The following is a 27,935-nucleotide window of genomic DNA, read 5'->3' on the forward strand; positions in this document are numbered from 1 at the left end:
TGAGGCCATGAGTGGTGTCTGCTCTTGTGTTAGCAGGTGCTGAGGAGCACCGTGGCCAGACAGAAGCTGACCAGCCTCCTTGGTGGTTTAAAAAAAAAAAAAAAAAAAAAGTGGATTCTTGCACTTGTGCACATTTTCATTGGTTCTACAGCATTTAGACAGCTAAAACTGTGGCAGGCAGTTTAAGTTTTAGGAAGAACTACCTGAGCCTGAACACAAACATAACCTGCAGGACTGTCAGAAAGGAAGATGAGTCTGAAAATGTTAACGGGGAACGAGGGTTTATTGACAAACCCAAGTTTCAGAACCCTGTTTTGCTTCATCCTGTCGGGTTCTAAAGGCCCAAGGGCCGGACGCACGGAGGAGATGACTTCCAGCCGTCGAGACGCGTGAGGAGCGGCGGCGGGTGGAGCGGCAGGGCCGGCCGGGTGCCGCAGACCCTGGCGGGCGGCAGCGGGCCCTCGGGACGCGGTGGAAAGCGAAATTTTCCTGCAATGGGAACCCTGCGAAGCGAACCGAGCGGTACCGGCTCCAAAACACCTCAGGCCGGTGAGGGGAGGCGAGGGGAGGGGACGGGAGGATTCTCCGGGGCCGGGCCTGAGGCGACGCCGCCATCGCCCGCCCCGCCCATCGCCTCGCGCTCGCCGCTGCCGCCCGCCATTGGCCGGGCGCGGCGTTACGCCACGGAGAAGCGGTGTCCGTGGGAGGCGGTGCCGGGCCCGCCATGCCGAAGCGCTCCTGCCCCTTTGGGGAGGCGGCCCCGCTCCAGCTGAAAACACGCGTGGGGCTGCGGGAGCTGAGCCGCGGCGTGCGGGGCGAGGAGTACCGCCGGGAGGTCTTCGGTGAGGCGGGGAGTGGAGGGGAGGGGGAAGCGCCGGAGCCGCCGTCCCGCCGGGCCCGGCCTGTGCCCGCAGGCCTCCCCAGCTGCCTCTGCCTCCTAACGGCCGCTCCGGCGAGGCAGCGCCTCGCTGCCCGCCCCCTCCCGGGCCTGGCGGCGGGGTGTGTGGGGGGGAAGCCGCCCCTAACTCTCTTCTCCTCTCCCGCCGGCAGAGAGGACCCGGCGGCTGCTCTTCAGGGGCGCCCAGGCGTACATGGAGGGTGCCTGGCCCGCCAGCCCCGCCGCCACCTGTGCGGTCACCCGCTCGCCGGAGCCGGGCGGGGAGGCCCAGGACGGCAGCGCGGGACGCCGCTGGAGCGAGCAGCTCTTCATCGGCCACGACGGGAAACTGCTGAGGCGCCCCGCCGCCACGGAGAAGGGTGAGTGGCTCCGCCGCGGGCAGGCGGCCGGCACTGCTGTCCGTCCCCCGGGCTTCATGGCACTCGTCGGGCGGGGGTGTGTGTGTCCCTCCGTAGTTCTTCTTTATTTCCCCCTTTTTTTTAAAGGAGCTGTTAGATTTGGGCTTCACTGCTGGATTTAGAAATTGTTGCATATCTGGTCTGCTTGACAGTATCTTAGTGGTCTTGCCATTGAATAAAAAAAGAACCAACGAAGCTGGAAGCAGTGGGGCCTGTGCCGGTGCCTGCAAGTGTGTTCTGCAAAGTGCTGCCACCTGTAGCTCTAACGCTGAGTGAAGATACCACACTCTACGGTTCTCAGAACTTCCAGATGCTTTTTCTGTTTTGCTGTACATCTCTTTTTAATTGCATCTTTTCCTAGCAGTTCCACCTGTGGGAGTTTCTAAAGCGTGTTCATCCTGTGTAAGGACTGCTGATGTCAAGGAAGCATGTACACAGTGTGACCGGTTCGTCTGCCAGCACTGCAGCAGGCTCTGCAGCTGCTGTAACACAGTTACCTGTTCTTTGTGTTCTACTATTGAGTAAGTGCCTTCTGAAATTTTAAGCTTATTTTAACTACTTACACCCTGAAAATTGGCTGTAGCATGCGAAAACCCAACAAGATACCTAGCTCATCCACATGATGGCCTTGGAACTCTTCTTATGTTGCTTTAGCAGCAGTAAAACTGTCTGAAACATGGAGAATAAAATGCTGATGTGAAGTAGGCTAATTAGTCTTAGTCCAAGTCTAGTTTAGCTTCTCATTTAAATGTTCTAGGAGGCAAAAAATCCTTTTGCTTTCCTGCCAGCAATATAGTATGCTGGCCAGTGATAAATGAATATGCTCCCAAGGAGTCGTCTTAAGTTTTTGCCATCATTGTTACCAGTTCTATGATATAAGGAAATACTGAGTGTGCTGTGTGGGAGTCCCAAGGTTACAGTTGATAATGGAATAGGATGGCATTCTTTGTTACGTTCCAGAAACAGTAGACACACTGACTTTGTTTCTTTCGGTTTTCTTTTTTTTTTTCCTAGTTATGGTGATGTGGGAGAGCAAGTTCTCTGCAATGGTTGTTCAATATATCAAGTCTGAAACTTGATGAAATAGCCTTTATTGCTAAGATGTCCATAAATTTCATGAAGTCTCCTCCTTACGGCTGGTCACTTAATCCTTTTAGCATGTGAACTAATTACGAAATTTCTATGTTTTATATCTTTATATTGTACTTTTTAATATTGTAGCTAAATAAACTTTTATATTTTGAGGATTTCTAGATTATTTTGAGTCAACTTTCTCTTTGTCCCTAGTTGTGATATACCTATCTGGAAGGGGACACTTTGTTCTCTTATCTGGTGTTCCTTATTTGATAAAGAATTCAGAATATTCATTCAGTGTCTCTCCACTTGTCACTCATGCTAGAACATGCTTTTGTGGGATCAGAATAGACATCAGTTGCTCCTTGAGTGCTTTCAGGTGAGTGTAAATCTATTCTGGACACACACAATTTTCTTTGTGAGCTAACTGGGAAAGTCAGCCGGGCCTGAAGGCTTTTCCAAAGAGGGAATTTCTGATTAATTTTTTTAAACTGTCACAAACATCTTATGCTTACGGACAGCTTGAATGGTTTTAATTGTTCTTTCCATGGTAACTTTGATAGAATAATGGTACACTAGACTTGGAGCAGAAAAGCTTTTCTCAATAGTTAAGTGTTAAAGACTAGTTTTCCTGTGCTGTCCTTGCAAGATCTTTCTTGGAAGGTGGCTTTTTTGTATAAGCTGATCATCTGCACTGCAAACTTCATATTGTCCTGAGTACCCACTCAAAAATAGCTCACAAAGTGGTCCGAAAAATCGTCAGCACTCAAGTGTACATCTCCATAAACTAGCTCATGCCTCACTTTCCTTCCACATTGCTGCTGAGTCTGGTTTGCTTAGTATTGTTGGTGCCGTGGGAGTGAGACTATCATCAAGTACTACTGGAAAGCCCCTCAAAGTAATTTTCTTTTACTATTTTTGCTATGGTTTACAAATAACACCAGACTTACCATTTTGCAAACCAACAATGTGTAAGACAAAACAACAGTGGTCTTTACTTCAGGAAAATCAATGACTTAAGTGGCTGATTTCACACAGTAGGAAAAAAAGAACAGATTTGAGAGAAAAAAGAAATGCTCCTGGCACTCCTAGCTAATGTTCTGTTTCTCAAATTATTTGCCCTGCATTCCCAAAGCAAAGTCTGCCACTCATGCTTCCTAGTTTTCTCAAGTATGATTAGTATGTTTTGCGTTGAGTAACTTTTTTTTTAACCTCTGCCCCTCTCCTGTAGCAATTTCTATTTGAAGAAATTGAAAGGCCCTTGCAAAGCAAGTTGAGAGATGTAATTCTCTTGTGGGGACATCTTTATCTGACATGCTTTTGAAAGCATACTGGGTGTTTTTTACATTTCAGAATACCGCAACTAACCAAACAGAACAGTAAATGCTTTAGCAAAGGGTGGGTGATAGCTGTTGCTGAATAGTACTACTTCTTCATAGCTGCACAGCGCATGGCTCTGGATATATCAGCCACAGTGAGGTGCAAGATGAAGTACTTTCTCGCCCCAGTGTAATACCTTGTGTAATTATGCAGAGACACTGTAAAAGCATTTGTGCCCTTTAGGGTATCCTGGGGAGGGTCACTTTGCTACTACGTCAGCCGTCTGTGTGCTAGCGTAGTCTGGCTGGTGACTCATTTTTTTTTTCCCTGTTCTGCATGCTTTGTAGCCGGTTAAAATGGGAGGGTTTGCTAGTTCTTACTCCAGTCCTGATTTTGAGCAACTGTAAAATGTATCTTGTCCCCACCTCCAAACCAAACAAAAGTCTATGTCAGTCAGGTGAGCTAGTAGTAAAAATATTAGAGTGTGCAGTAATTCCACAGTATTACCTGTGTCTTCAAAACTGTAATAGATTGTCAGGCTGATGGCAGATCCCTGGTGCAGTTCCCAGCTGTCAGGTATCATAGGGCAGGTAAAAATGTTGTTCCTGTGGTCATCATCTTAAAACACAAAGCTGAGTTTTGTGAATGGGAAGAATCTGTGGGTTACTGCATTTAAATGTTAGTTTTAGGAAAGAATTTTAAAACTTGGCTTTGTTTCATTTTAAGCTCTAAGCAGTGAACAAAAATGTTTTTCAGTGAAGCATATTTTTCAAACTGAAACCTGTAAGTATGCATCTGCTTTTCCTCATTCTCTCCCAAGGGCAAGAGACTGAAAATACTGTTTTGCTTCTAGGCTTCTGGAGAGATGAGACATGTTGTTTACAAATGATTTATGTTTCAGAGTAGTTGATAGATACGGGGTTTTTAGCTCATTTAGTCACTGCTGTATTTCATAGAAAGCTGTCCCCTGTAAACAATGACATGGATTTTGTAGCTTAAAGTTCTTATTTGTTATCCTCTAGCGTACCCCTTGAAAGATGGTTGTTCATTAGGACAGATACCTGATGCGGAGTCAAGAGCTGGGAGAAGACAAAAGCAGGGAGGGCTGGAAAAGAATGGTTGGAGGCTAGGAGGAGCAGGGCAGGAGGAGCACAGAACAGTGTAGTCAACTCTTGCATGGGGTGGTGCATCATACATGTAAGAAATGGGGTTTTTTAAGTGGTTACCAGCTCAGAAGGTATGAAAAAACTGCTTCTTGTGTGCTTGTATCTCCCCAAAGACTCCAGTCTCACTATTGAGGAAAGTTCTTGCTCTAGTCCTGCAGTTCTTAGATGAACAATGGGAGGTAGGAGTGGGGACTGTTTTTATATCTTTATATTTCCTACAGAGAAAACTTATGGGAAGGGAAGAATCTTTGGGTGAGAGATCCAAAGATTTTTCTCTTTGTCTAAATAACTCCTACTCACAAGGCGTTGTCTGTTGCCACTGCTCATAGAGCTGTACATTGGGTACTCCTAGGACTGCATATGAGAGCCAGAGAAATTGTCTGGTTTATTAGTTGAACAGGAAATTGGTTTTTATACTGTGCTTTGTTGTTCTTATATGTTCTTCCCCTCCTATTCAGTGCAAAGTGTCAAAAATCAAAGTTTGCCTGGTATTCAAAGGGAAGGAGATCCTCTGAGGAGCCAGGATATTGATGGGTGAAAATATCCTACGGTAATGGTTTTACAGATGGATGAGAAACTTCTTCTGAGGCCTCTATATCATTACTGGTGAAATATGTCTCAAAGAGCACAGTTTTCTGTCTAAAAGGAAGTCAACTGATCTGATCAGGATAAACCAATTTTCTTTAAGCCTAGTATGTGAGTAAATACTAGAAATGTATGGTTTCAGAGATACCATATATTCCTTTAGGGACAATTGAAGGTGGGTAGTCTTCAGTATCTACAATTTGCATTAGAACAGAACCACACAATATTATGAAGAACTTCATTAAAAAGATCAATACACTTGAGTTACTTCCTTCATTAGCATTTCTCCATTACAGGCATACCTCATAGTAGTGTTGTGTTTTGGTTGGGTAGATCAGATTTGGTGGTTACACAAATCACCTTAGTTCTGTGCCTGCAGTGAGTAATTCCTATATGTTTTGCAGATCAGGTCAGAAATTTGTTTGCTTTCCAAGAGAAGTGAGCCATTCCATAGATGATCCAGACACCCTAAAAAAATAAAAAATTGTACCTCTGGACACAAATCTAACCAGTGCCATTGCGTGATTGGTACATTTTTTATTTAATACAGCCAGCACCTGCGCCTCTTCCCCTCATCATTTCGGCATCCTACCCATTTGGACCCTGACTTGTAGCCAATTCATGACCTTTTTTTTCTTTTTTCTCTGAGTAGGTGATAACTAGATGCAGCTGTATTTTGTCTTGGGACGGGGCACAAACCCCAAGTTATTTAGGTGTAAGTGAAAGATGAGGCCGTTCGTTTTTTTCTTTATGAATATGGGTAAAACATTCATGCTTTGCTTCCGTGCTGTATTTGCGACCATCAGGCATGAGATACTAAGAAGTGGCAGCAATCTACAAATTGTTTAAATCTTCTGAATCTTCTCTGAAGAGGTGCAACCAAGAAGTAGAAGTGGAAACAGTATCTTTGTGCCTAGATTTGTTAGACCTGATTGTTTTGAAAAGCACAGCTAGCCTATAGGTGAATTGGTTAGACAACAGAAAATGCCAGCACTATGCAAATTATACATACTTCTCTTTCACCGTGCAGAACCTTACTAGTAGTTGCTTGATAGTTTTGTGTTTTGACAAGATCAGACTGGATTAAAAAATTGAATCCTAGCAAAACTTAACCAATACTAAACTCCCACCTATGCTGTATGTGTACAAACTTAGATGTACTGCTCCCTTGTAATTTTTGGTTAGTTTTAATATTGTTTCACTGTGGCAGATGATGCAACTGTTGGCTATTTGTGCTGCCTTTACCTTCCATCTGGATTCCAGTAGTGCTGAGTACTTAGACATGAAGTCCTCAGTGCTTGGGGAAACTCCAGATAGTATAGAGCATGGCAGTGTATCTATCTCCACAGTTTATTCTGTATATGTCAAGCTTGTCCTCTGTTCTATGAGCGGTTTACTACCGATTGTCAGACTAAGCTTAGATCCCAAGCTATTGTAGAAATGTGTGGGGTTGTCCAAGCAGAGGGAGGAGAACCTCAAACCACCCAACGGAAGCACTTTACCAATGGGCAGAACAACACTGCTAGAGCAGCACAAAGATTGTATCGCCGAGCTTTGTTGCATAATGTTGGGTATTACAGCTTTGCAAATGTGAAATGAGAGGGTTGGTAGGAGGCTCTTCCAGGAGAGCATCTTTCTTCCAGCAAGCTTTTGCACGAGGACAGATAAGGCTAAGAAAGACCATGTGTACCCTGATGCTGAGTTTCCTTCTGCTGTTTCTTCTGCTCTCTTTAGGGTTTTTCATTACTGAATCTTACTGGGGAATGTAGCAAAGCTTTGAACATTGTGTTTTGTTTGTACTGAAGCAAATTGGTTAACCTATTAAAAGTGGCCAAGAGGCTTCAGAAAATGTTAATGCTTCTTTAAAAAATAAATAGGAGCTATGTAATTCAAAGACCACTGAATGCTTCTTGTGGATAGAAAATCAGAGGAAAATGATTCTAAATCTTTTTATTTTAAATTATTAAAATTGCAATAGAGTGAAAGTGATCACTGTATATTTTATAGTATTTTAATGACTATCACGGTTATATACATAACTCTTCTATCTTGTTCTTTTGTATAGATACTTTTTTCTAAAGAAATTGAAATATACTTTTTATAGTTCATTGTATTTTGAACTGCTACCATTATACTACAAGTTTTAATGATATTTGCTAGTGTCATGTATTCTGGGCTTTTGTTATTTTGTTTTTTTCCTTAAGGAAAAGCCTCAGCTGGAATCAAATTATTATAGTTTACACTTTTATTACAGGGTTTTACTTCTCATGGTTGTGATTTCCATTAAAACCTAATGATAGATGTTATATTACTTATCTATTGCAGAGATTATTATTGCTTAAACACATTGTGGTTATAGGATTTACTTTAAACTTTAAGATTTATTTAATTTTCTTACATTGTTTTACTCAAATGTAATGGCTGAAGTTATGATCTCGTTCTCATTTGTTCTGTTGTCACTTACTGTGTAAGAAACGGATCTTTTTCTGTTTCTTTCCCTCATAAATACAGTTGTAGGCAGTAGGGCCAGATGTCCACCTGATAACCTGCACAGCAATGTCAAAATCAACGCAGTTTCACCAGGTACTATCTTCATCTGTTCTGCATACACATGCTCTTAAACTTGCACTGAAGGTTCCAAAAACTGCCAGCAGCTCCTTGTGCTGAAGTCCACTTTAATCTGATTAGAGACTTAATAAAACGTAACCATTCGTCCTACCTTTTCAGTAGAAGTTTCATGTTATAGCCACAGGGTGGCATCACTATGTTAGTTTTGTGTAGATTGTTACCCAAGTTCTTAGTTTTTTCTCAAGTCCTCAGAGCTTGATTGATACTGTTATAATTGGACTGCTGGGGGAGGGAGGTTGTTTAAAATATCTCCCTCATAAATCTGTAGGTCCAAACCAAATGCTTCCAAAACTGATTTTTTTATGCAAAAATACTTTGTACCATTCACAAAATACAGCCTGAAATGCAAAACGGACCATTTTGCTGTCTGCAAAGACAAAAGCAAAATGTAAATCATGTGCATAAACATAAATTGAACACATCATTTTTTTCTTTGAATTTTAAGGTATCAGTATCATAAACAAGAGTATTTATGTGCCAGATGATATGTAAGTTATATCACTATTTTCTTAAAAAACAAACCCAAACAAACCCAAATGCAAACACCTTATGTCACATTGCACATTTTGTTACATCAAATTAACATATCACAAGTTGCTTCTCCTAAAGATGTGGACGAGTACGGTGACTGCTGTGCCAATAGTAGGACTGTAAAGCTGGATTCTGAAATGTCCCGGAGGGTGCTGGGCGAGCAGGCTATCCTCACTGGAAGGCTGCTGTCCTTTGCCTTTGAATGGCAGAGGCAACTGGGGATGGTCCTCGTGACTGAGAAAAGGTGAGAGCTGTGCCATTCTTCGAAGAGAACAATTTGAGGAATTACGGGCTGGTCAGTCTGACCTCAGTCCGCAGGAAGATGATAGTGTGAATCCTCACAAAAGCTGTGTCCTGCACTACATTCAGGCATGTGAAGGGCAAGAACATAATTGGGAACAGTCAAAATGGATTTGTCAAGGGCAAATTATGTCTGACTGACCTAACTGAACATCGCCAGGTAAAGGAAATGGACGTCAGTCACCTTGACGTTAGCAAGGCTTTCAACACAAGTCCCCCAAAGTACTGTTGTAGGAGCCGAATTGGAGAGGTATGGTTTGGACAGGTGAACTGTAAGGTGGGTAGAAGCTTCACTGGACTGTCAGACACCACGGGCTGTGACAGGCAGGGCAAACCCAACCCGCAGCTGATTACCAGTAGCGTTCCTCGGGGGTTGTCACTGGAGCTGATGCTATTGGATGTCTTTGCCAATGACCTGGACGATGGGACAGAGCAGGCCCGTAGCCCGTCCCTGGGTGGTGCTGGCTTGGGGGCACTGGTCAGTATGTGAAGGGGAGCAGCACAGGAGCCTCAACAAGGCGTAGGGTGGGCTGGCAGGGGCCTCCTGGATGGGCCTTCTGGCTTTGGTGAGCGCAGGTGCAAAGTCCTGCCCTGGCTCCATCCGTAGCCCAGGCTGGGTGCTGGCTGACTGGAAGACAACTTTGCGGAAAAGGGCCTCGGTCACGGCGTGTCCCTGCTGTGGTAAAGGCAAGTGGTGTTGGGCTGCAGCAGCAAGAGCAGAGGCAGCATGAGTCCGGAGGCGTTCCTGTTGCATACAGAGGCTGTAGTTGTCCTCAGGACCCCACAGTGCAGAGACACTAATCGACAGGAAGCCTGGTGACTTCCAGTTCACAGGAGGGGCACATCTGTGGCCTTCAGAGTCTATCAAAACCACAAGTATTTTACGATATTTTGGGGATTGCAAGGCTGTATGTTCATGTACGGTGCTTTGAATGCATGTAGGAATTTATAGTACTGTTGAAACTCCTCAGCACTCTTAGACCTGCTGCGTTCTGCTGACGCTCTCCTAAGCGTCGAATACTGCTAGCTGTCAGAAATGAGGAACTGGTAAAAGGATATGTGGTTGGAGTATGTCCACTCTTACATCCTGTTTACTCTGCTAGAACTACTGATATGATGAAACTTACTCATATCCTTAAGTGTTTTGGTGAGTTGTGCTGTAGAGTGCAGCACCACAGAATATAGATACCTGAGCCTAAATAACTAACTAGTTTTTCAACTAAGTAACTTGCATACACAAACTAATGCACTTTTCTGTATCTCTGTCCCAGCAAGTTTCATTTTAGGAGCTAGACTCTCCCACGCTTTCTTGCACTGAGTAATACCTCACTAAATGAGTAATCTGATTGCTCTGATTTCTCTTTCCATGATAGCAAGATCATTTACTGCCCCAAAGTAGATTTTAAAATACTTTTAAACCCAGTAAAAACAAGGTTAGAAACCTAGGACTGTTGTCAGTTTGGATGAAGTATAAGGAATTAAAGCATAGTAAAATGTAAGGCTGAAAATACATACTCAATATGCAAATTTTCACGGTATCCTCACAAAAATGTTAAAAGAAGAAAGCCAGCTCAAATACTTCCTTCATACCTTGTTTCATATTCTGCTGAGTGGTTTAACTCCATGTTGTTCTGGAAGTCCTCACTTCTCTGAGAGAACTTGGTCTCATTTGGGTGTAGTCACATGTATTGCTACTTACAGCACTGGTTTAAGATACCTGTGTATTTAGATGGGTTCTGATTTTCACATGAATTGAAAGAACTTTCTTATTTAGCCATTGTGTGGAGCAAAGAAGGCCTGTAGAAAACTGCTTTGTTCATGTGAGTTTGTATCAGCACTGTTCAACACAAGCATCTGTAAGTCCTGAAAATACCTTTTGGTCCTCACCTATCCAGTACTGGAGTGCACTTAGTGAGAGCAAGAACTAGAAGTTACTGTAAACCAAGTTAGAGGGACTTTCCCTCTTCACTGGTACAAGTCTCCCATTCTTTGTTTACTCCATGCACTTTTATATATCCATGTATTTGTGTTTAGGATCATTGCTATAACCTTTTTTTCTTACATCTTGTACTGACTTTGTCCCTTCTGTGCTGATGCTGCTGATGGATACAGCAAAAGCTTGTGCATTTCTGTTCACGCTAACACTAGTAAGTTTTCTACTTGCGGAAGCATAGTGCCGTCCCTGCTCTGCTGAAGAGATCCTTGAAGCTCATGATGCTGCCAGTGCTTGTAATCTACTGCAAAATTATGTGATTTGGGTTTCTTTCATCTTTTCCTTAGTGCCAGATACTGTCTGTGGTTGTGTTTTACAGTGCAAGTATAGCTTAATACGCGAGAGTTGTGGCTTTGAGCTGTATCTGAAATGTCTGTAATATTAATTTCACAGGTAGTGTCTTCTGCTCAAGTTCAATGAAAAATTTCATAATAATGAGTGCTTCAGAAACACTGTCAGAAATGAGACTACCCTTTAATGTTTAGTGGCGTACATCGCTTGGACATGAAAACTAGTTCAAGCCTCAACACTCATTCTCTGCACTTTCTCGAGAACTTCAGTTCTTGTGAGGCTTTTAACTTTATTCCTCCACTCAGAATATTTTCTGAGTTTGCTTAACTCATGCTACCATCTGTTGTTCAGTAACAACTCAGAGCCAAGGCGGCTGAGGGAGATCTGAGTTCTCTTAGATCAGCACTTGGCACCGTGAGCTTTTTCACAACCCAACAAGCAGTTCCAACAGCTGCATGCATGAATCACTTAAGTTATAGTACCCTGCAGCACCCTGTAAGAATGGGTTTTGACAATATCTGGTCAGATGCCACACAAGCAAAAGTGCTATGAACTGAGCTCCTTGGAAGGTGTGCCATAAATTTAAGATCATTATTTTGATATTTATTTTGATGTAATGTGCTCTATAGTTTCATTACTGTTCAGAAAGCTTTGGGAATATCTAGATTGTACGTAAGAATGTACCATCAATTACCAAAAAAAATTCAGTAGGCCGGAGAGGGTGTGCATGTGTGTGTGTTTGTTGCAGCAAACTAGTCTGACACATTCCCTATGGCATTTCATATTACTGAGAGACAGTTTGCCCCAGCAGAACTGTTCTTCACATGCTTTTGAGTCAGTCTATATTTAAACCTGTCTCCAGCAGTATTTTATTTCAGTTGTTTTAGTCTGGTTTGCTTCGCTGTGGCTACATTCTTGATTATGCTGAGTGTTTATTGAAAGATTTGCTATCGTGCACCATTCTTCTGCAAACACTACAAAGCATCATTTCATTCAGAGCTTAGTGAGCTGCCAGAGTGCTTCTTTAAGGTTTGCAAGAGGATTGTGTGGATTCTTTGTTGGTTTTGTAGCAGTTAGCTGATTGCACTAACACCAAGCCTGGTGTAAACCAGCCTGGTGTCATCAGGCAAGCTGAGCTACGCAGCTGAGGGTCTCATCCTGCATATATGTTACACTCTAGTGTTGTCATTATTTGTTTAATGATAACCATTGCTTTGGCTGAGTATTTAACACAGGGCCATTCACAAAAGAATTTATGGAGTCCATATGTTTGCATTTCACTCAGCTGCCTAAATAAAGACGGGGGGGGGGTAGGAGTGATATGGAGGTTATATTGTCTTGATTTTATTTTGAAGCTGCATCTGCAGACTAGCTGGAGCCAAGCAGGGTAACTATAGGATGGGACAGTATCATCCAGGAATAGGGTGTTGAAACTTCTTGGGCAACTTCCACAGAGCTGCCTGGCAGGACTTCCCCCAGTTCCTCTTAGAAAATTAGATCAGTGGGGTCCTAGGGGATAATGAGGGATGGGCGCCAGAGATGGAAAGCCTCAGTGGTTCTGCAGAAGTAGGATGGGAAAGGACATAGTAAGTCTTGCATCTGAGAGTTTAACCCATTTTGTTGAGTCGGACCTGCTAGAAAAGGGGATTAAATAGGTCTCAGGATGTACAGGCTGCAGACCGAGGCAGCGGACTTGAGGATGGTGAAGAAGGTTGGTGTTAGGTTTCCAGATTTTAAAGAGCTCTTAAAGAGTTTATGAATTTTTTAAAGAGTTAAAAATATGTAAATGTCTTCCATCAGCAATTTTCAGTCAATGTCTTATCAGGGATTTAACTGTATTTTTATAAGAACTCTGGATAGGTTAAACTTGATAGTTACACCATAATGAAAAGATAAGCTAGATAAAGGGCAGAGGAAGGGTCTGTCTTGCTTTCCTCAGGTATCTTACATTTACCATCAGGAAAACCACACAAATTTAGGGATGTGCTGGAACAGAAATGGATGTCAGACAGTGAGGGATGACCAGATTTATTTTCTGAAAGCAACCAACTCCCTTCTAACTCTACTGAAGAAACAGGAGTGAATGACAAAAGGTGCTGGGCAGTTACCTCCTCTTCTTACCCTAGAGATTTCTAGGTGTGCTTCTGCAGCAGAAAGGATGTTAAAAATATCAACAGGAATAATAAATCACTTCAAAACTCAACGGGAGACATGCTGTTTTCTTTGGTATTCATGCCATAACACATCAGTCAAGACTCTACAGGAAACCCTGAGGATGCAGGTTCTATAGTCAATGTAAAGTAGTCCTATAGGTTTTGGTCGGGTGACAAGATTAACTCACCCAGCTTTGCATTAAGGAACTGTAGTATCCAAAATAAGATCTCATTGATAGAGTACAGCTAATATGTCCATCCCTAAAGTGAAATACTTGTTTGTCTTCAGTATTTTGTACCTTCTAGGAAAGCCACCACAGCCAGACCAGCAGCGGGCACAGTCCTGACCTGCGCTGCAGGCCACTGCCAGGCCTTCGTTCCAGTTCCTGCGCCACACCAGGTAGTGCTGATGGGAGAAGGACTGCACTATAGGCTTTAACTGCTGTTCCTCTTTTTGCTCATTAAATCTGCACTTGTCTGAGAGACCAAGGAAAGGGAGTCTTTCAACTTCCTTGTACTGTTGAAAAGGGAGCCTAGCTGTGTATTGGGTCTCTCAGGTCTCCACAGTGACCCAAGGAGCATCCAGCATCAGGACACTGCCCAAAAGAAAATATTTAAAGTAAGAGATACTATGTCAGTTCATAATAGAACTCTAGAAGGGACTGCAGAAGAAGATCTGAAATAGGCTAGGAAGGCATAAAAAAGAATGAGAGAAGGCAGGGGAGAAGAGCAAGAAGAAATCCTTTGTTTCTTGCCGGGGGAAGGAGGAAGGTGTTATCAGGAAAAAAGTCAGAAGGTAAAATAAAGAGAACTGAAATTCAGACAAACTTGACTAAAAAAGGGAGAGGGGACAGAACAGAGCAGCCTGGTCTCCACAGGTAACACCCAGCAATCTGCATCCAGCCTCTGTGCAGCAGGGAACTGAAAGCCCACCTCCACGTGCCAGCTTTTTCCCTGCTCCCAGGAGAGGAAGATGGGCTCTGCAGCAGCCAGACAGATGGCATCGCTCACTGCCTGGGCTTCTGCGGGGGATTTTTCCAGATGGGGCGCTGGAAGCCTCTTTGTGCTGCTACAGCTTTCCTCTCCAGCAGCCCTCGGGTGCTCGGGGCCTCCGCCAGTCTGCACACCCGTGTCATGTGTTACTCACGTGTGCACAGTTCCATCTTGGTACTGTGAACATTTCAGCTGAACCTGTTAGAAAAATTGGTGTATTTATATCTAGGGTTTTTTCCACGTTTGAAAAGTATCCTTGTGGACTTTTCCTTTCTTGTAACATGCGCCTCTGTTTTTTCATTTATTGAGAGACTGCGAATAAAAACTGGGCCACCAGATGACACGACTGTTTTGCACAGCAGAACCCCAGACACCACTGTGTCACTCACACACCAACTTCATCAGTCAACCTCAGTGCTTTCCCATCTCCTTAGGATACCTCTCCTGCCTCCAACAAAGCACAGAGGTGACAAGTTTCTCCAAGTTACCTGGGAAACTAGTGGGCAGCCCAGGAGGCACCAACCTCATCACAACTCTGTGAGCTGCTTACTAGAATTAAAAAAAAAAAAAAATCCATTTTAAATAGCAAGTAGTCACCTTTGATCTCCACTTCCTTAACAGCTGAGCAAATGGGCACAGAAAGTAAAACTTTGGAAAGGTTATGTGGTTTCAAGTTTTACAATCAAGTAAAGGGACATACTAAGTTTAATCCCTTTATCTTAGTTACACATTAAATTTATGACAACCTCACCTGTGTAAATAAGTACATTTTGTTCTGCTTTCTTATTCTTCCCTTCCTCTGCAACTTTCCAGTCTGCAGTTGCACCAAGTGACCTTGCTCTTTCCACTTTGTTTTATCCAGTTTCACTTTACACCCCTTACTGGACAGTCAGCAGGTATTCCCGTCTTCCTGTTTAGTTTCATTTCCCCCAATAATATCAGAATAAGAACAATTGCAGCAGGTGACCATATCGTATGGAAAGCTTACTATATGCTGCAACCATTTAAGAATATTATCACTCCGTTTTCATTATTGAAGTTCATTAAAGGGCTTATGCTTTGAGCGTTCTGCACATCTGTAAAACCTTTAAAAATCATTGGAGCAATTTAGCAAATACATTATGTAAAAGTTCACTTGCTATTAAAAAAAAGAAAAAAAAATCACTCAAATGTTGTATCATCCCCACATGCCAGGCATGTGTGTGGGAAGAGGTGTTGCAATCATTCTTCCGATTTGCACTTCACTGAATTAAGAATAAAAAGCCAATTTCAGGCTAAGGAGCCTCTACATCGCAGACCTTGCCCTCAGCCGTTCTGAGGCTGCTGACATGTGGTAAGCTGCTGGGTTTGGTTCTGTCAGGAGACCAAAGTCAAACTGGCATGCTGAAGAGCAGCTGGCAAACTGGAAGCATACGCAAATCCATGGGGCAGAGCTCGAAGCTCCAGGTGCCGGCCACCTTAAGGGAGCTGGCAGCTCCTGCCTGCACTAGAAACAATTTCTGAGTGCCCTGTGTCAGACAGGTGAAAAGAACATTAAAGGAATTGATTTTGGGCATGACCCAGTGCAAAGGAAAAGCTGCAACCACCAAAATCAAGCAGAGATGAAAGTGCCCGGTGGTGATGCTGTTAATGTAGCCTTTCAGAAATGGCCACAGATCCTGTTAGTGTGCAAAGCCCAACACAAAGCAGACGTCATCCTTCACGCAAAAGAGTAAATATAACTCGGGGTTTTCTCTCCTAGTTGTGCCAGGAGGAAACCTGGGGTATCCAGCCTGCCTGCACCCATCTCAAGCAATGCAATGGCAACTGTTGGTGCTCCTGCTGTAGAGGAATGCACTCACAACCTCCAGTTCTGCAAGTGACAAAATACTAGAATACAATGTACTCAAGTCCCTGAGAAAATTACTTACAAAACTGTAATGCAATAAACCATGTATGCACTCAACAAAGACACATACTTTGCTTAAAACAGTAAGTGCAGTGAACTTGGGATGACCCAAGCCAACGACATAAAACAAAACGAGAAAAATGTGGGATTTGTACTACTGGAAGCATCTCAAAGCAAGCGAGGCTGGTGCTGAGTCACAAGAGATTGTATGAAAGGAGCAGACGGGTCATGTCAGTCTGGAAGTATAAACACATACCAGAGACAACAGAGCAAAACCCATGAAGAACCTCCTTCACTGAAGCATGTGCTCTCAAATCCAGGACCTACACTGTTGTATCTAGAAGAGGTTGGCAGGGACTGCTGGCGATGGTCTAGCCCAGTGCCTCTGCTGCTGGCAGGGCCAGCAAGACTCCCCCAGAGGAGTCCCATCTCTTCCAGTCACTGTGCTTCAGTAAGCTGAAGGCACAACACTATTACTGGTCTTGTTTTTTTCCAAATCAATATAATGTTTAAGCATGCATTTTATGATCATTTTAATCCAACTTTGATGAATTCCCAGGCGTTGTGCTGAAGATCACAAAATCTATTTTTTGTTCTGATGCAGGTTTTCTCAGTACTACACAACAACTTCCTGGCTAACAGCATCTGTGCTATAAGAACGTAATAGTGCAAGGAAATAAGATATGGCAGAGTTTACAAATAATTAAAGATCACAACATTTGCGGTAAGGATTGTGTCTCCTCTGTTTCTGTGAAGAATTTTCACTCTTGTAATCAATTATAATATCTTCTGTGGGGTAAAGGTTATGTATTATTTGAAAAATGTGCAGAATTGGAAACACCCTCGGTATTCAGAAAATAAAGCAACCACTGTCCGTGTTGTCATTATCTTCTTGAAACAAACTCAAAGTCCTGATGAAAATGCAAAATACAAGCAGTTATGGTAATATGACAGAAGACATGAAGAAACAGTGTGGAAAAATTCATAAAAATGGAATCTTAGCATAGACCCAGGTTACATTTAACACAGGAAGAAGTTCATAAAGTCCATCTCTAGAGAAACAGGCAGTGAGCAGTTACAGGCAAACAACCATGTGAAGCAGTGCTTCAGCAAAGGAGAAACTGAGAACCGAGCTACAAGCACTGAAAAACCACAGAAGGAAGTAAGTGTTTTCACATACAAAGTCCTTGACCTGGTCCTCAAGAAAGAACGCACCACACTCGCAGAACCAGAATGGTGACCAGCAGTTAAAAAACCTGAAATAAAAATTTTAAAAAACAGGAAAAAAAAAGTGACACACAGGGATGACTGTAATAAAATGTTTTTGTTTAAAATGATTTCAGACAGAGAGCAACTAGTCATCACCTGATTAGAATGCAACATATGTTCCATTAGACAGAGCTACCAAACGTCTGTACACTCAGCTGCATTGGGGATAATAAGCTCCCATTTGCTATAGGCACTGTGTGTTCTTTTCATTTTACTTCTAGTGGCAATTAACCTCCCTGTTATTAAGAAAATTGAGCTAAAAGTGGAAGACAAACACTCATTTGCAACACTGAAGAAACAAGATCCTCTTCCATACGCCCATTTCTTCAAATGTGTTTTTACCTCTGAAGCTCTTTCAGATACAGTGAAACAAATCAAACCTTCCTCCTAACTTGTAATCTCCCAAACTTCTCAGGCAGAAAACCCATGCAACTCTCGCAGACGCTTTACGCGTGTGGGCTTCTCTGCAACTCCATCTGCAACCCGCTAGACATTGCAACCTCTAATTTGGGGCCACCATCCTAAATCCTGATACTGGAGATAAAAATCTGACTTAGCGTACGCTCTCTAAAATGCAACACGTATTTTCTCTGACAAAGACTTTAAAAACCCCACCAACACTTAGGAGTATGAAGAATACGGTACTCTCGTACCAAGCATTTAAATGCACGTAAGCAATCCAAAGTAGCAGATGAGAAAATTCACCCCCAGTTAAAGCAAAGATCACCAAATTCAAACAATCAAGGCAAGTTTTACCCTCAAGCCTCCAAAAACTATCGTAATTTGTTTCTCAGGTAGAAAACGGGGAACAAATTCTGGAGAGGCAATGGTGTAGGCAGAAAAATGAAGAAAGAGCAGTTTAGTTTATTGTGGAGGGTGAGAGATGATACTTTGTGCAGAGCTGGGAATGCTTTAACCACACTGATCTTCGCCCAGTTTAAAGGGAAAAGAGCCTGCCATGTCCTAATGGAATTGCACTGGATGTTTTAGTTACACAAGAGAATATAAAATGGGATTTGCAGAATTACCTGGCTTCTGCCAATGTCTCTCAACCTCAAGCAGCAGTGCATCTCTGCTTCCACCAGCGCTCAGCTGACCTCGTCTTCTGGCTGCAGCCAGAGGCACGCAGAGAACTGCATGTTACTTATTTGCTCTTGCAAAGGTGGGGTTTTTTTCTGGTTTTCTCCCAACCTGAGTTTACAACCAAGTTCCTGGGCTCTAACATACATATACTACCAGATAGTTAAAAAAGTTTGGGGTTTTCAAATAAAAGATCTAAAGGAAGCAGCCTCCATATATGGTACAAAAGCAATCCGAAGAGAATGGTGCTCGGGTCACAGACTTTTGGGATAGGTAGGGAAAGACAAGAGGATGCCAACAGTGATGGATATGCTACTCTCCATTTTCTGTGCTAAATCAAAATCTGGAGAACACGCTTTACGTTTGCAGGCAGGCAGCTGTAACACCGGTAATCATTCAATTATAGACAACAGGCAAGGCATTTTGAATAATCACAGGCAGAATGAGGGGAAGTATCCAGAAGACCCCACATTTGTGTGTTGCCCTCACAGCTCACTGTTGCTAACAATACTAACATTCCCAGACTCTTTTGGCAGTGTTGTTTTTTTTTTTTTAAGTTCCATTTTCTATATAGGAATTAAACCAAAAGTCCATTAGCAACAACTGGCAGAAAAACACTGTTCTGAGGCACAATCAGCCTCAAAAGAACAACCCGATCCATGTCTGTTCCTGCATTTGGAAGGCCGGATTTTCCTGGGGCAGACGATGGTAACCTTTGCTCATCCGTGTTGCCTATATTTGGATGCACGAAGTGTGTTAGTTCAGAACTTGTCAGGGCTTGTAGACTTGCAGAAGAGTTCTTTGGACTTCATCCCCAGGCTGGCTGCAAACTCAGATGAAGGCTTGGAAGCAGAGGAAGGAGAGCAGTAAGGAGGTCAGACTCGCAGAAGGGGACAGGCTGTCCAGCATCAGTGCAAGGTTTCCTCCACAGAGACACAGATCCCTCCTTTCACGTTCCCTCCTTGCATAAAATGTGCAGTAAATTCTACGGGGAATTACAGCCTATACCTTGAATCAAAAAGTGTTTTGGCTGTTTAACGGCTTACTACAGTTGGAACTTCTGTGCTTCGTTTGAAGCATATTGCAGTTGTTCTTGGACGTTCTTGTATTTTTCTCTGTATTCTTGTTTGAAAAAGGACATTCCAGCCTTGTATAGCTACCTCCTAGAAGCGATTAATATTAGTCCCTAGAAAGGAAATGCAGTGTTATATATTGTACACTGACCCAAGCGACTGGAATAGAAATACCTTTGAAGATTAGGGCCTCAGTAACACAATCTCACTGGCATCAGGAGGACAGCAAAGTGAGGCCTGTCCTCATTCACCTCAAGACAAACTATTCCTGGCATTGGGTGTATTTGTTTTAACAAACATTTTCCAAAATTATCTTTGCATAATGATCAGCACAGAGATGAAACAGCTGAGGAGGGGCAGAAACGTATAAATCCCTCAGTGATGTGAACATCAGAGTTGAGAAACTGGAGCAGTTGTGGCATCCCTACAAATTCAGAAGGCTCCTACCACAAGAAATAAGGACCTAACTTGTTAAAGCAATTTTTATTTAAGTATTTGGAGGGAAACTTTCATATCATGAGTAAAAATACTAGAGTTGAAGGTTGTTAAAAAAAGAGTCAAGATGATGGGCTCTCTGTGCAAACACAGCAGTTTCTGATGGAAAGGGGAAACGAGGGTTTTCATAACATACTCCCTTTCAAATAAAAAAAATTAAATGCTAGTTAACTGCAGTACATGTCATCATTGTTTATACAGTCAAGAGAATGAAAAACAAAAAAAAAAAAGCAATTTAAGAGAATGCAACCTACAATGGAATAAATTCATTCGCAGCAGAGACAGAATAAGACTGCTTTTATGAAAATTACAAAGAAACATGATACAACAAAAATAGGGTGTGGGGAATTTTCCACTAAGATTAAAAATGAAAAACAAACAAAAAAAAATTCACTTTTGAACACCATTATTATTCAAACACATATGAAGTTTCAACCTAGCTTTTTTTCTTATACATGGGAAACACTGTTAAAGTGAATCTTCAAGAGTGAGAAGGCACCATGAACTGTTGGCTGATACCTTTAATGCACACTCAAGAAAAAAGAAATGATCTGGCATGATGCAAAAAATCATTACGTGTTTATATATATTCATATATCTTTTCATTAAAAAAAAAGCGGCAACAAGTCATTACTTCAGTGCCAAAATGTACTTTTGTCTGGTTGACTCACTCATCAAGCTGATTTCTCACGTAGACCTGTATGGCATTTTTACACAGTGGTGAAAGTGGGTGATTTTGCGTTGTTGCATTTCGTATTAGATTGGTAAATCAAGCGGTTTCTAGGTTCTGAGAAGCCAATCCTATGAAGTATTCCTAAACCCTATGCAAATGGAATAATTAAATGCACTGTCTAGAACGGAATACTCATCTGTACAACGTGGCAATTCCACTGGATTCAGTTTGATATGTAATGTCTTGTAGCAGATGTTATAACAAAAATAACTTTTGCTTTTTGATTTACCTCACTGAGGCCATTAATGCTGTTCCTATAGTTGGTTTTCTGGAGTTGGATGACACTTCACTGCTGTCCAAAATGAGTTTGAACCTTAACCCTCCAGAGTTTGTTCACTTTGTTGCTTATATTATTGCACTAGCTACTAAAGTCTTATATCTTCCTATATAAATCTAATTGTTCAGAGTGCAGATTCTATATTTAGATAATGAACTGTATGAAATAAATAAAGTAAGGGGATTTTCTGGTCAGAGTTGCTGATATGTTGAATACCTTAATTATTTCTAAAGTAAACAGTTTTGGTGTATATTCTTAAAAACCTATGGTCATTCAGCATAAAAGCCTTGACATAATACTTTAAGAATGGATTCATTTTCCTTCTCAAAAATGCATCAAAGAATTGTTTTAAATACAGAATCTGTGAGGCTTCCTACAAATTCATCTAAATTGTAATACAAACACAGTTTGTAATTCAGATAATATAGAAAGTTCTCTAGTGTCCATTGAAGTACGGTCCCCAAAATGCAGTCTGTTTTGTTTCTGAACAGGAAAACATTGCAAAACATTAAGCGGTTCCACTGGCTGAATAAGAGAACTGAGGAAAATGAGGTCTTCTCTCGTTATCTACACAATCCATGCTGTCATCTGAAAAATTAAAAAAAAAAAAAGTAGGCAACATTTGCTACCTTTTTAAGTAACCAAACAATAAGATAATGCACAGTAAAGTTATTTCAGAAAATGTCACTGTCGCCTTTTTCTTCCACAACTTGAAAGGACAAAGAAACAGGAAGGCTTAAATCTCACCCCATTACATGGGCATCGCAGAAGATTCAGATTCCTCTATGTAAACAGCTGTTCAGATGTCCATTTAAATTGCTAGGACCTGCATTGCTTAAATCCATATTCAGTGTTCTGAATTTCTGGCAACTGTTATTTCAGAGCATCAAACATGCTCAGTTACCACGAAAATAAAATGTATTTTGACTGAATGCAGACGTTAGTCCACACTCAATCGACTGCTCGCATTACACAGGGCATGTGCAGATGTACGCACGCAAAATTCATGAACAGAATTATTTTCCGGGGGAATGTGCAGATTTGGAAAAGACAACAGTACGAAGAATTTCACTATCTTCTAAAACACATTTTTCATTTCCCAAACTGGAAAGACGAGGAAAGTTTCACATCAGTTTACCAGCTTCTTGGTCAAATACATACATGGAAAACCAGCAAGTTTAAACTGATGCTTCTTCACAGGGTCTAGAGACCAGGTAACATTACAGCAAATTATTTCTGGTTCTCTGGAGAACCTAGTGGGCAACATTTGGGAAAACTTTACCTTGGTCAGGAGGAGTGATTGTTATCATCTGTGCTGTAAATTCTTCATCAAAGTATCTTGTATCTGTTTCAGATGTAACTTGTGGCTTAAACGGAGGTACAAGCTATAAAAAGCAAAGAAAAAGAAAGACGTCCATTTATAGGTTCTTGCAGTTTCTTGCTTGAAACAGGACGAATCTGAAATAGAGTTATAAGCTACAGTGGCTTTTCCTACATTCCTAAAAGAAGTTTAAAAAACGCCAGTTACTAAAGGAACCATATATAGTAAAAAGTATTTATTTAGGTGCATACTTCCTAGTTATGGAGCATTTAAGGCATTTTGTCTTTAGGATTTAATCACCCAAAAAACCCCCCTAAAATCCTAACATTTCTTCAAGTAATAAATACCATGCTTACAAATGTTTAAAAATAATAGTCTATACTGGTTCCCCACCTAGTTATACAGAAACTGTCAACTGCATCTCATCAGATTTATGCTTGAGGAGGACGAAAATGAAGAAGATGCTCAGTGGTACCAAACTGATCAGCTAGACGTACATTATCACCACAAGGGTTGTAACGTTCACAAAAAAAATCTCAGCTACAGAGCTGCTGCGCCCATGCAGCTCTGACTGCAACTGTGCTGTAGGTCAGACCAGCCCGGGAGAATTTAGGACAAGGCAGCAGCAACATCAAGCATTTATACTCCTGGTCGCCAAAAGCAGTTTGACATCAATTCTGAACTTAGAAAATCTGGAGTGTTTACAAAAAAAATCAAGCATGCTTAGCGGTGAACATTCTCCTTTTGTTACATCACGAGTTGCACTATTTGGGTTTTATTCTTGACACTCGCTTGGGCAGACAGGCCAGAAATCATCCATGTGTACCTTAGGCAAGCTCTGGCAAGAGGAACTCCAGATGGAGCGGAGCTGCTTGACTGGGGCTGGAGGAGGAGTGCGCCTGGGAAGCGGGGTGGCACAGCTGGATGCATACAGATGTACAGAGTTGGAACACGTACAATTTTGGAGGGCAATGGAGCTGGGATTCAGACCTTGCTCACCTCCCCGCTGCACGATGCGGTAGAAACAGAATGTAAACACTGCTCTTAGCCCTCCCACAGAGGACATGTAATAGCTCTGAGTGCTGGGCTTCAGTTCGCCCACCACTGGGGTTAAGCATGGCCATCTTTTAATAGCACAGAGCCACAGCAGGCAACAATTTAGGAGCGTGATTGAGGAAGTATACGGCTTCCAATCTCAAACTGCAGGGAAAGGTTTAGCAAGGTAAATGGTAAATTGCTCCAACTGGAATTAAGCAGTGACCCCGAGACTTGCACTTCTGCTTCTACAGAAATAAGAACGCCACCAACAGAAATCACTACCTGGAAAACATCAGCAAATCTTGAGTGTACAAAACACCTCTTCCCCACCCCCAATTTTTCCTCCAGCTTAGATCTGAAGAATCATTTGCTTGGCAAGTCAGTTAATAAGAAAAGTACTAGCTTCAAGCTCCCTATCGCCAGGATCACCTTTCCGATCTGTTTTGAGAGCACCTAATGGAGTGGTGTCCTGTCTTACAAACAACAATCCAATAAAGCACCTCCATTTTCAACGTAAAGACTTTAAGAAGTGTAATCTACACATACAGTGGTATTTCCAAATAGAAAGAAACATTGTACAGTTTAAAAACAATTTTTAAAAATTTAGGGACACAAAAATTCTATTATAAGAGAGCACAATTGTAGTATACATTCATCATAATTTCTTTTAATTACTAATGATCCTCTGTGCCCAAAGGATGGCTTAAAGGAGCCTGGCAAATGTTCCTGCCAAAAAAAAAAAAAAAAAAAAAGATCACTTCTATAGGCTTAATTATGTCCTGAATTTAAAAAGGAAAAGGCAACAGGATATCCCAAAGTCAGGAGTCACTCTGAGCCTTACAGTCCTCCTGAAGCTATTGAAGAGGGAATGCTTCACATTATGATGTTGTTAATAACACTATTCTCAATCGTGCCACACCAACATATTACATATAAACACCCTGCTGAGGATAAGCATTCCTTCTTTCACGTTAACTCTATTCTCTTTCTCCTTACAGCAGTTTTCTGCCTACTCGAAGCGAACCTTGGTTTGTTTCTGACAAGCTGTGCATGCACACGTCTGTGAAGTTCTATCTGTCCTTTTAAGCTAATGGTGGTTTTGGCACTCGCACTGCTCCCAGTTGCTCTGGCTTGCTGTGCGCAGCGCAGAGTGATTTAGGACTTGGGCACTGCAGCAGACACCTGAACTATGCACATCAGAACGACTCAGAGCAGCAATCCTGTCAGAACACATGTGTAATGGGCTAGCGCTGCCTGTATCATTTTCCCTTTTATTTTAGTATCTTAAAAGCAATTTGAGACAGATTACGATGCACCCACGGTACAATTCCCCCTCCCCCCCGGCTGCCAAATTCAGAACATGAATCTGGAAACAGAGGGGAAGCCGCAGAAAGCTCTAACACTGGCTTTACCAAGCAAATTGCTGCTTTACTGAAAAGCTGTCAGTGCAATAGCTCCGCAGTTCCACTGGCAGAGAGGTGCCACCTGTAGTCTCCCACTGCCGCAGACCAGTGTGATACCCGCAGGCTTACGTTGGTTTAAGAGACAAAAAAGACCAGAAAAAAGCCATGCGATTAAAATCTCATTGCCTATGTTTCACTTGTGGGTGGGCAAAATACTGCAAATTAAATCGCACCTTTCTTTGCACCAGAGACAAACAACAACACTCTTTCAGGAGAGTCTAATGAATATTTTAAATTCTTGGGACAACCCCAGTTATTCAAAACTCCTTATAATTCAAAGCAAATCTATGTTTCCAAAATGCTTAATTACAAAGTAAGTGTTCTCGATTACCCCAAGCCTATATTCATAAACATATTCACCATTATCTGGAGATAGTGGGTAACCAAGCTTAGCACATAAACCCCTGTAGGCAGCTGACAAAATTCAGCTTTTATCCGTGAGACTGCATTTCAGGTAAATGCTGCAAGATTCTCTTTGGACCACCCAGAACGTAGGCAGCAATTACTCACAGGCGTTTTGAAATCTTGTCATTTGCACAGCATGGCTATTTCTACAGTAGGTAACGGTTTACATCCAATTTCAGATGCACATGCTAACAGGACAGGAGCAAAACCAGAATCCAGCCCCTTGGATATGCCAAGGTCAGAAATAGTCTCAATTAGCACACTGTTTTCTCCAAAATATGTAACATTTGGAATTTCCTGGGAGTTTCCATAACAATCCGAGTCAGTACTATGAATGAAGGCTTTCTCAGTCCAATTGAGAAATAAATTGCTCCAGCTTATGTGATTTCTCCTCCATTCAGTGAAGCAGGACTACCATCAAATAACAAATAATTTCACTGAAGACATTTGAGCCCTGTTATCAACTTTTTACCTGAGACTGCAAAAAAATAGCAAAACCTCAAGTATTCAGCTTGCCAGCTGGGTGAAAATGGGGATAATCTCTTGTTTAGAACAAGAATTCAGATATACTTGTTACATTATACTGAATAAACCCCATGCAACTCCCTCCTGCCCTCATGGCTGCACGCAGAGCTCTTTCAAGGGATGCTTTGAAAGAACAGAGGTCTAAATTCTATCTACACTTTCAAGGCACAAACTTATTTTATGATTTTTCAGTTCCCTTTAGCCACACAAGTCTGAGGAAGTGAAAGAAGAGAAGGAAGCAGAGCACACTCTGTAATTGTATACAGGCACTGGACAATTCTTCCACTATGGTATGGAAACCAGTGGTGTTATGCTCTGGTTTTTTTTAAGAATACAAACATTGCTAATAGATCACTGTATTAGTTTTACTGAAAGAATTCAAAGAATTAAAACTCAGTTTCTGCTAAGTTTCTTACCTGCTCCCACCAGCTGGAAGAGGAACTAAACCGTATTTAGAGATCAAATGAGATCTGATATCATGAGGGGCTGCAGGGGGAAGGAGGGAAATCAGGAAAGGCTGGGATTGAGTGAGATCATGTGGCACCAGCAGATGGGAGCCTTGAATCACCAGACCCACGTTTTAATTAGCTGCGTTTCACGTAAGCATTATGGAAAACATGGCTGGTGAGAATCAAATGGGAGAGGACAACAGCAGGTCGCCCTGAAAGCACGAAGCAGGGCAACTTAGAGGAGTGGGATAGGTTACCTGTGAACGAAGGGACAGTGAGGCATAGGCAACTGAAACACACTCATACAGAAAGGGCTGGGCTCTTCGACTGCAGCGGCTCCCCACTGGAAAGCCTACAAACTCAGCGGGTCTCAAAGAAAACCAGTGAGAAACACCATGAAGTGCAGACACTTCACATCAGCCCTCTGTCGCTAAAGAAAAAATATTAGGCTTGGATTGATGTAAAAGCCTACACTTCTCTGCAAAATGAAAAAGGGGAACAAACAGCCCATCTTACACTACTGCTTCCAGATCCTCAGGAACTAACAATAACTCCTGGGCTCACAAGGGGATACATCAGCTGATAGCAAGGAATGGCAACAAGAATTCACAGGAAAAGCCATTTTAAAAGCTTATATACTGTCTAAATTTGGAAGCAATTTTGGTTACATCCAAAATTTATTCAGTCACAGAAACAAGTATCTCATTGAGAGATACTCCTCTCATTGCAAAAAAAAGCTTTGGTTCAGCAGTAATCCAATTACAGTATTTTAAGAAACATGAAGCAATTTAGCCTTGTTACAAACAATTGCAAACCTCTTCTGCAGAGGGCTTCTATGTACCTTACGGAGGGCAACAAAATCTGAAACATTCAGTATACCTGCAGCTACAATTCACCTTGGGAGAACAGTTGTGTAAGTACCTTTTTCTCGTATACATCTTGCCAAACAATGCCAGCGAAGAATTTGTGCTGCATAATCTCCTTGGCATCATCAGGACCACCACCTAACCTGTTTGGGGCAAAATAAGTAATTAAACGTTTGAGTACAGTTTTATTTCTCATACAATTTTTATTAAATGGTAATAAAAAAATTCTGAGTTTATATAATACATTTGCTTCTTATTTGCTTTTTGTGCAAGGGCTGCAAAATAGCCTATTTTTGGCTTCAAAACAGTTCCACTAAAAGATTTGAAAACATGCTAACAAATAGAATTAGAATAAAGGTCTCTCTTAAACAAATAAACGAACAAAGAAAAAATAATCACAATTCAAAAGACCTGCCCTTCAGGAAAGATGCTGTCCTAGGGACCACAGCAGATCCTACAAGTAAAAGATCTGAGCCACACAGCCTTCTCCCTTTCTAAATTAACAAGTGACTACCCCTTACAATTTTCTAGAACAGAGTGATGCCAGCAGTAAAACTGAATTTGATTTTGAAGCGTAAGCGAGGCAAGGATTTTTAAGACAAACTGATTTATGCAACCTGATTTAAATTTCCATTAAAGAAAACAGTTGACAACTGCAGTGATAATATCATGCTGTATGCAAATCTTTCCTCCTCCTTGGCTTCACGAAAGCACAAAGGGTGT

The 27,935-nt window shown here is 41.9% G+C and overlaps 2 protein-coding genes across 10 annotated transcripts in view; one reads left to right on the top strand and one right to left on the bottom strand.

Moving 5' to 3' along the window:
• Window positions 1–669: 669 nt before the first annotated feature.
• On the top strand, window positions 670–17,046 carry SIVA1 (SIVA1 apoptosis inducing factor). Of its 3 annotated transcripts, XR_008577211.1 has the most exons (5): window positions 670–842; window positions 1,051–1,257; window positions 1,658–1,817; window positions 7,953–8,024; window positions 16,823–17,046. XR_008577211.1 is itself a non-coding variant. In XM_054826088.1 (4 exons), exons 1-4 carry the CDS (start codon window positions 725–727, stop codon window positions 2,366–2,368), a joined length of 543 nt encoding a protein of 180 aa, XP_054682063.1. In that variant the 5' UTR covers window positions 677–724; the 3' UTR covers window positions 2,369–2,571. The 3 variants fall into 3 exon arrangements, 2 of the variants coding, with proteins under 2 accessions (XP_054682063.1, XP_054682064.1); XM_054826088.1 differs by lacking the exons at window positions 7,953–8,024; window positions 16,823–17,046 and adding an exon at window positions 2,311–2,571 and having other exon boundaries at window positions 677–842; XM_054826089.1 differs by lacking the exons at window positions 7,953–8,024; window positions 16,823–17,046 and adding an exon at window positions 2,311–2,569 and having other exon boundaries at window positions 684–842; window positions 1,661–1,817.
• Window positions 17,047–18,321: 1,275 nt separating this feature from the next.
• Window positions 18,322–27,935, bottom strand: part of AKT1 (AKT serine/threonine kinase 1) — a 76,931-nt gene continuing 67,317 nt past the window's right edge. For all 7 annotated transcript variants that reach the window (XM_054826082.1, XM_054826083.1, XM_054826080.1 and 4 more), the window contains 3 exons: window positions 27,268–27,355; window positions 22,428–22,530; window positions 18,322–21,733 (listed from right to left, as the gene is read on the bottom strand). In XM_054826082.1, the coding sequence (XP_054682057.1) occupies window positions 21,654–21,733; window positions 22,428–22,530; window positions 27,268–27,355 (271 nt within the window). In that variant the 3' untranslated portion in view covers window positions 18,322–21,653. The remainder of the gene's footprint in view (window positions 21,734–22,427; window positions 22,531–27,267; window positions 27,356–27,935) is intronic.

The sequence above is a fragment of the Grus americana genome, chromosome 5 (genome assembly GCF_028858705.1).
Source record: "Grus americana isolate bGruAme1 chromosome 5, bGruAme1.mat, whole genome shotgun sequence".
NCBI lineage: Eukaryota > Metazoa > Chordata > Aves > Gruiformes > Gruidae > Grus > Grus americana.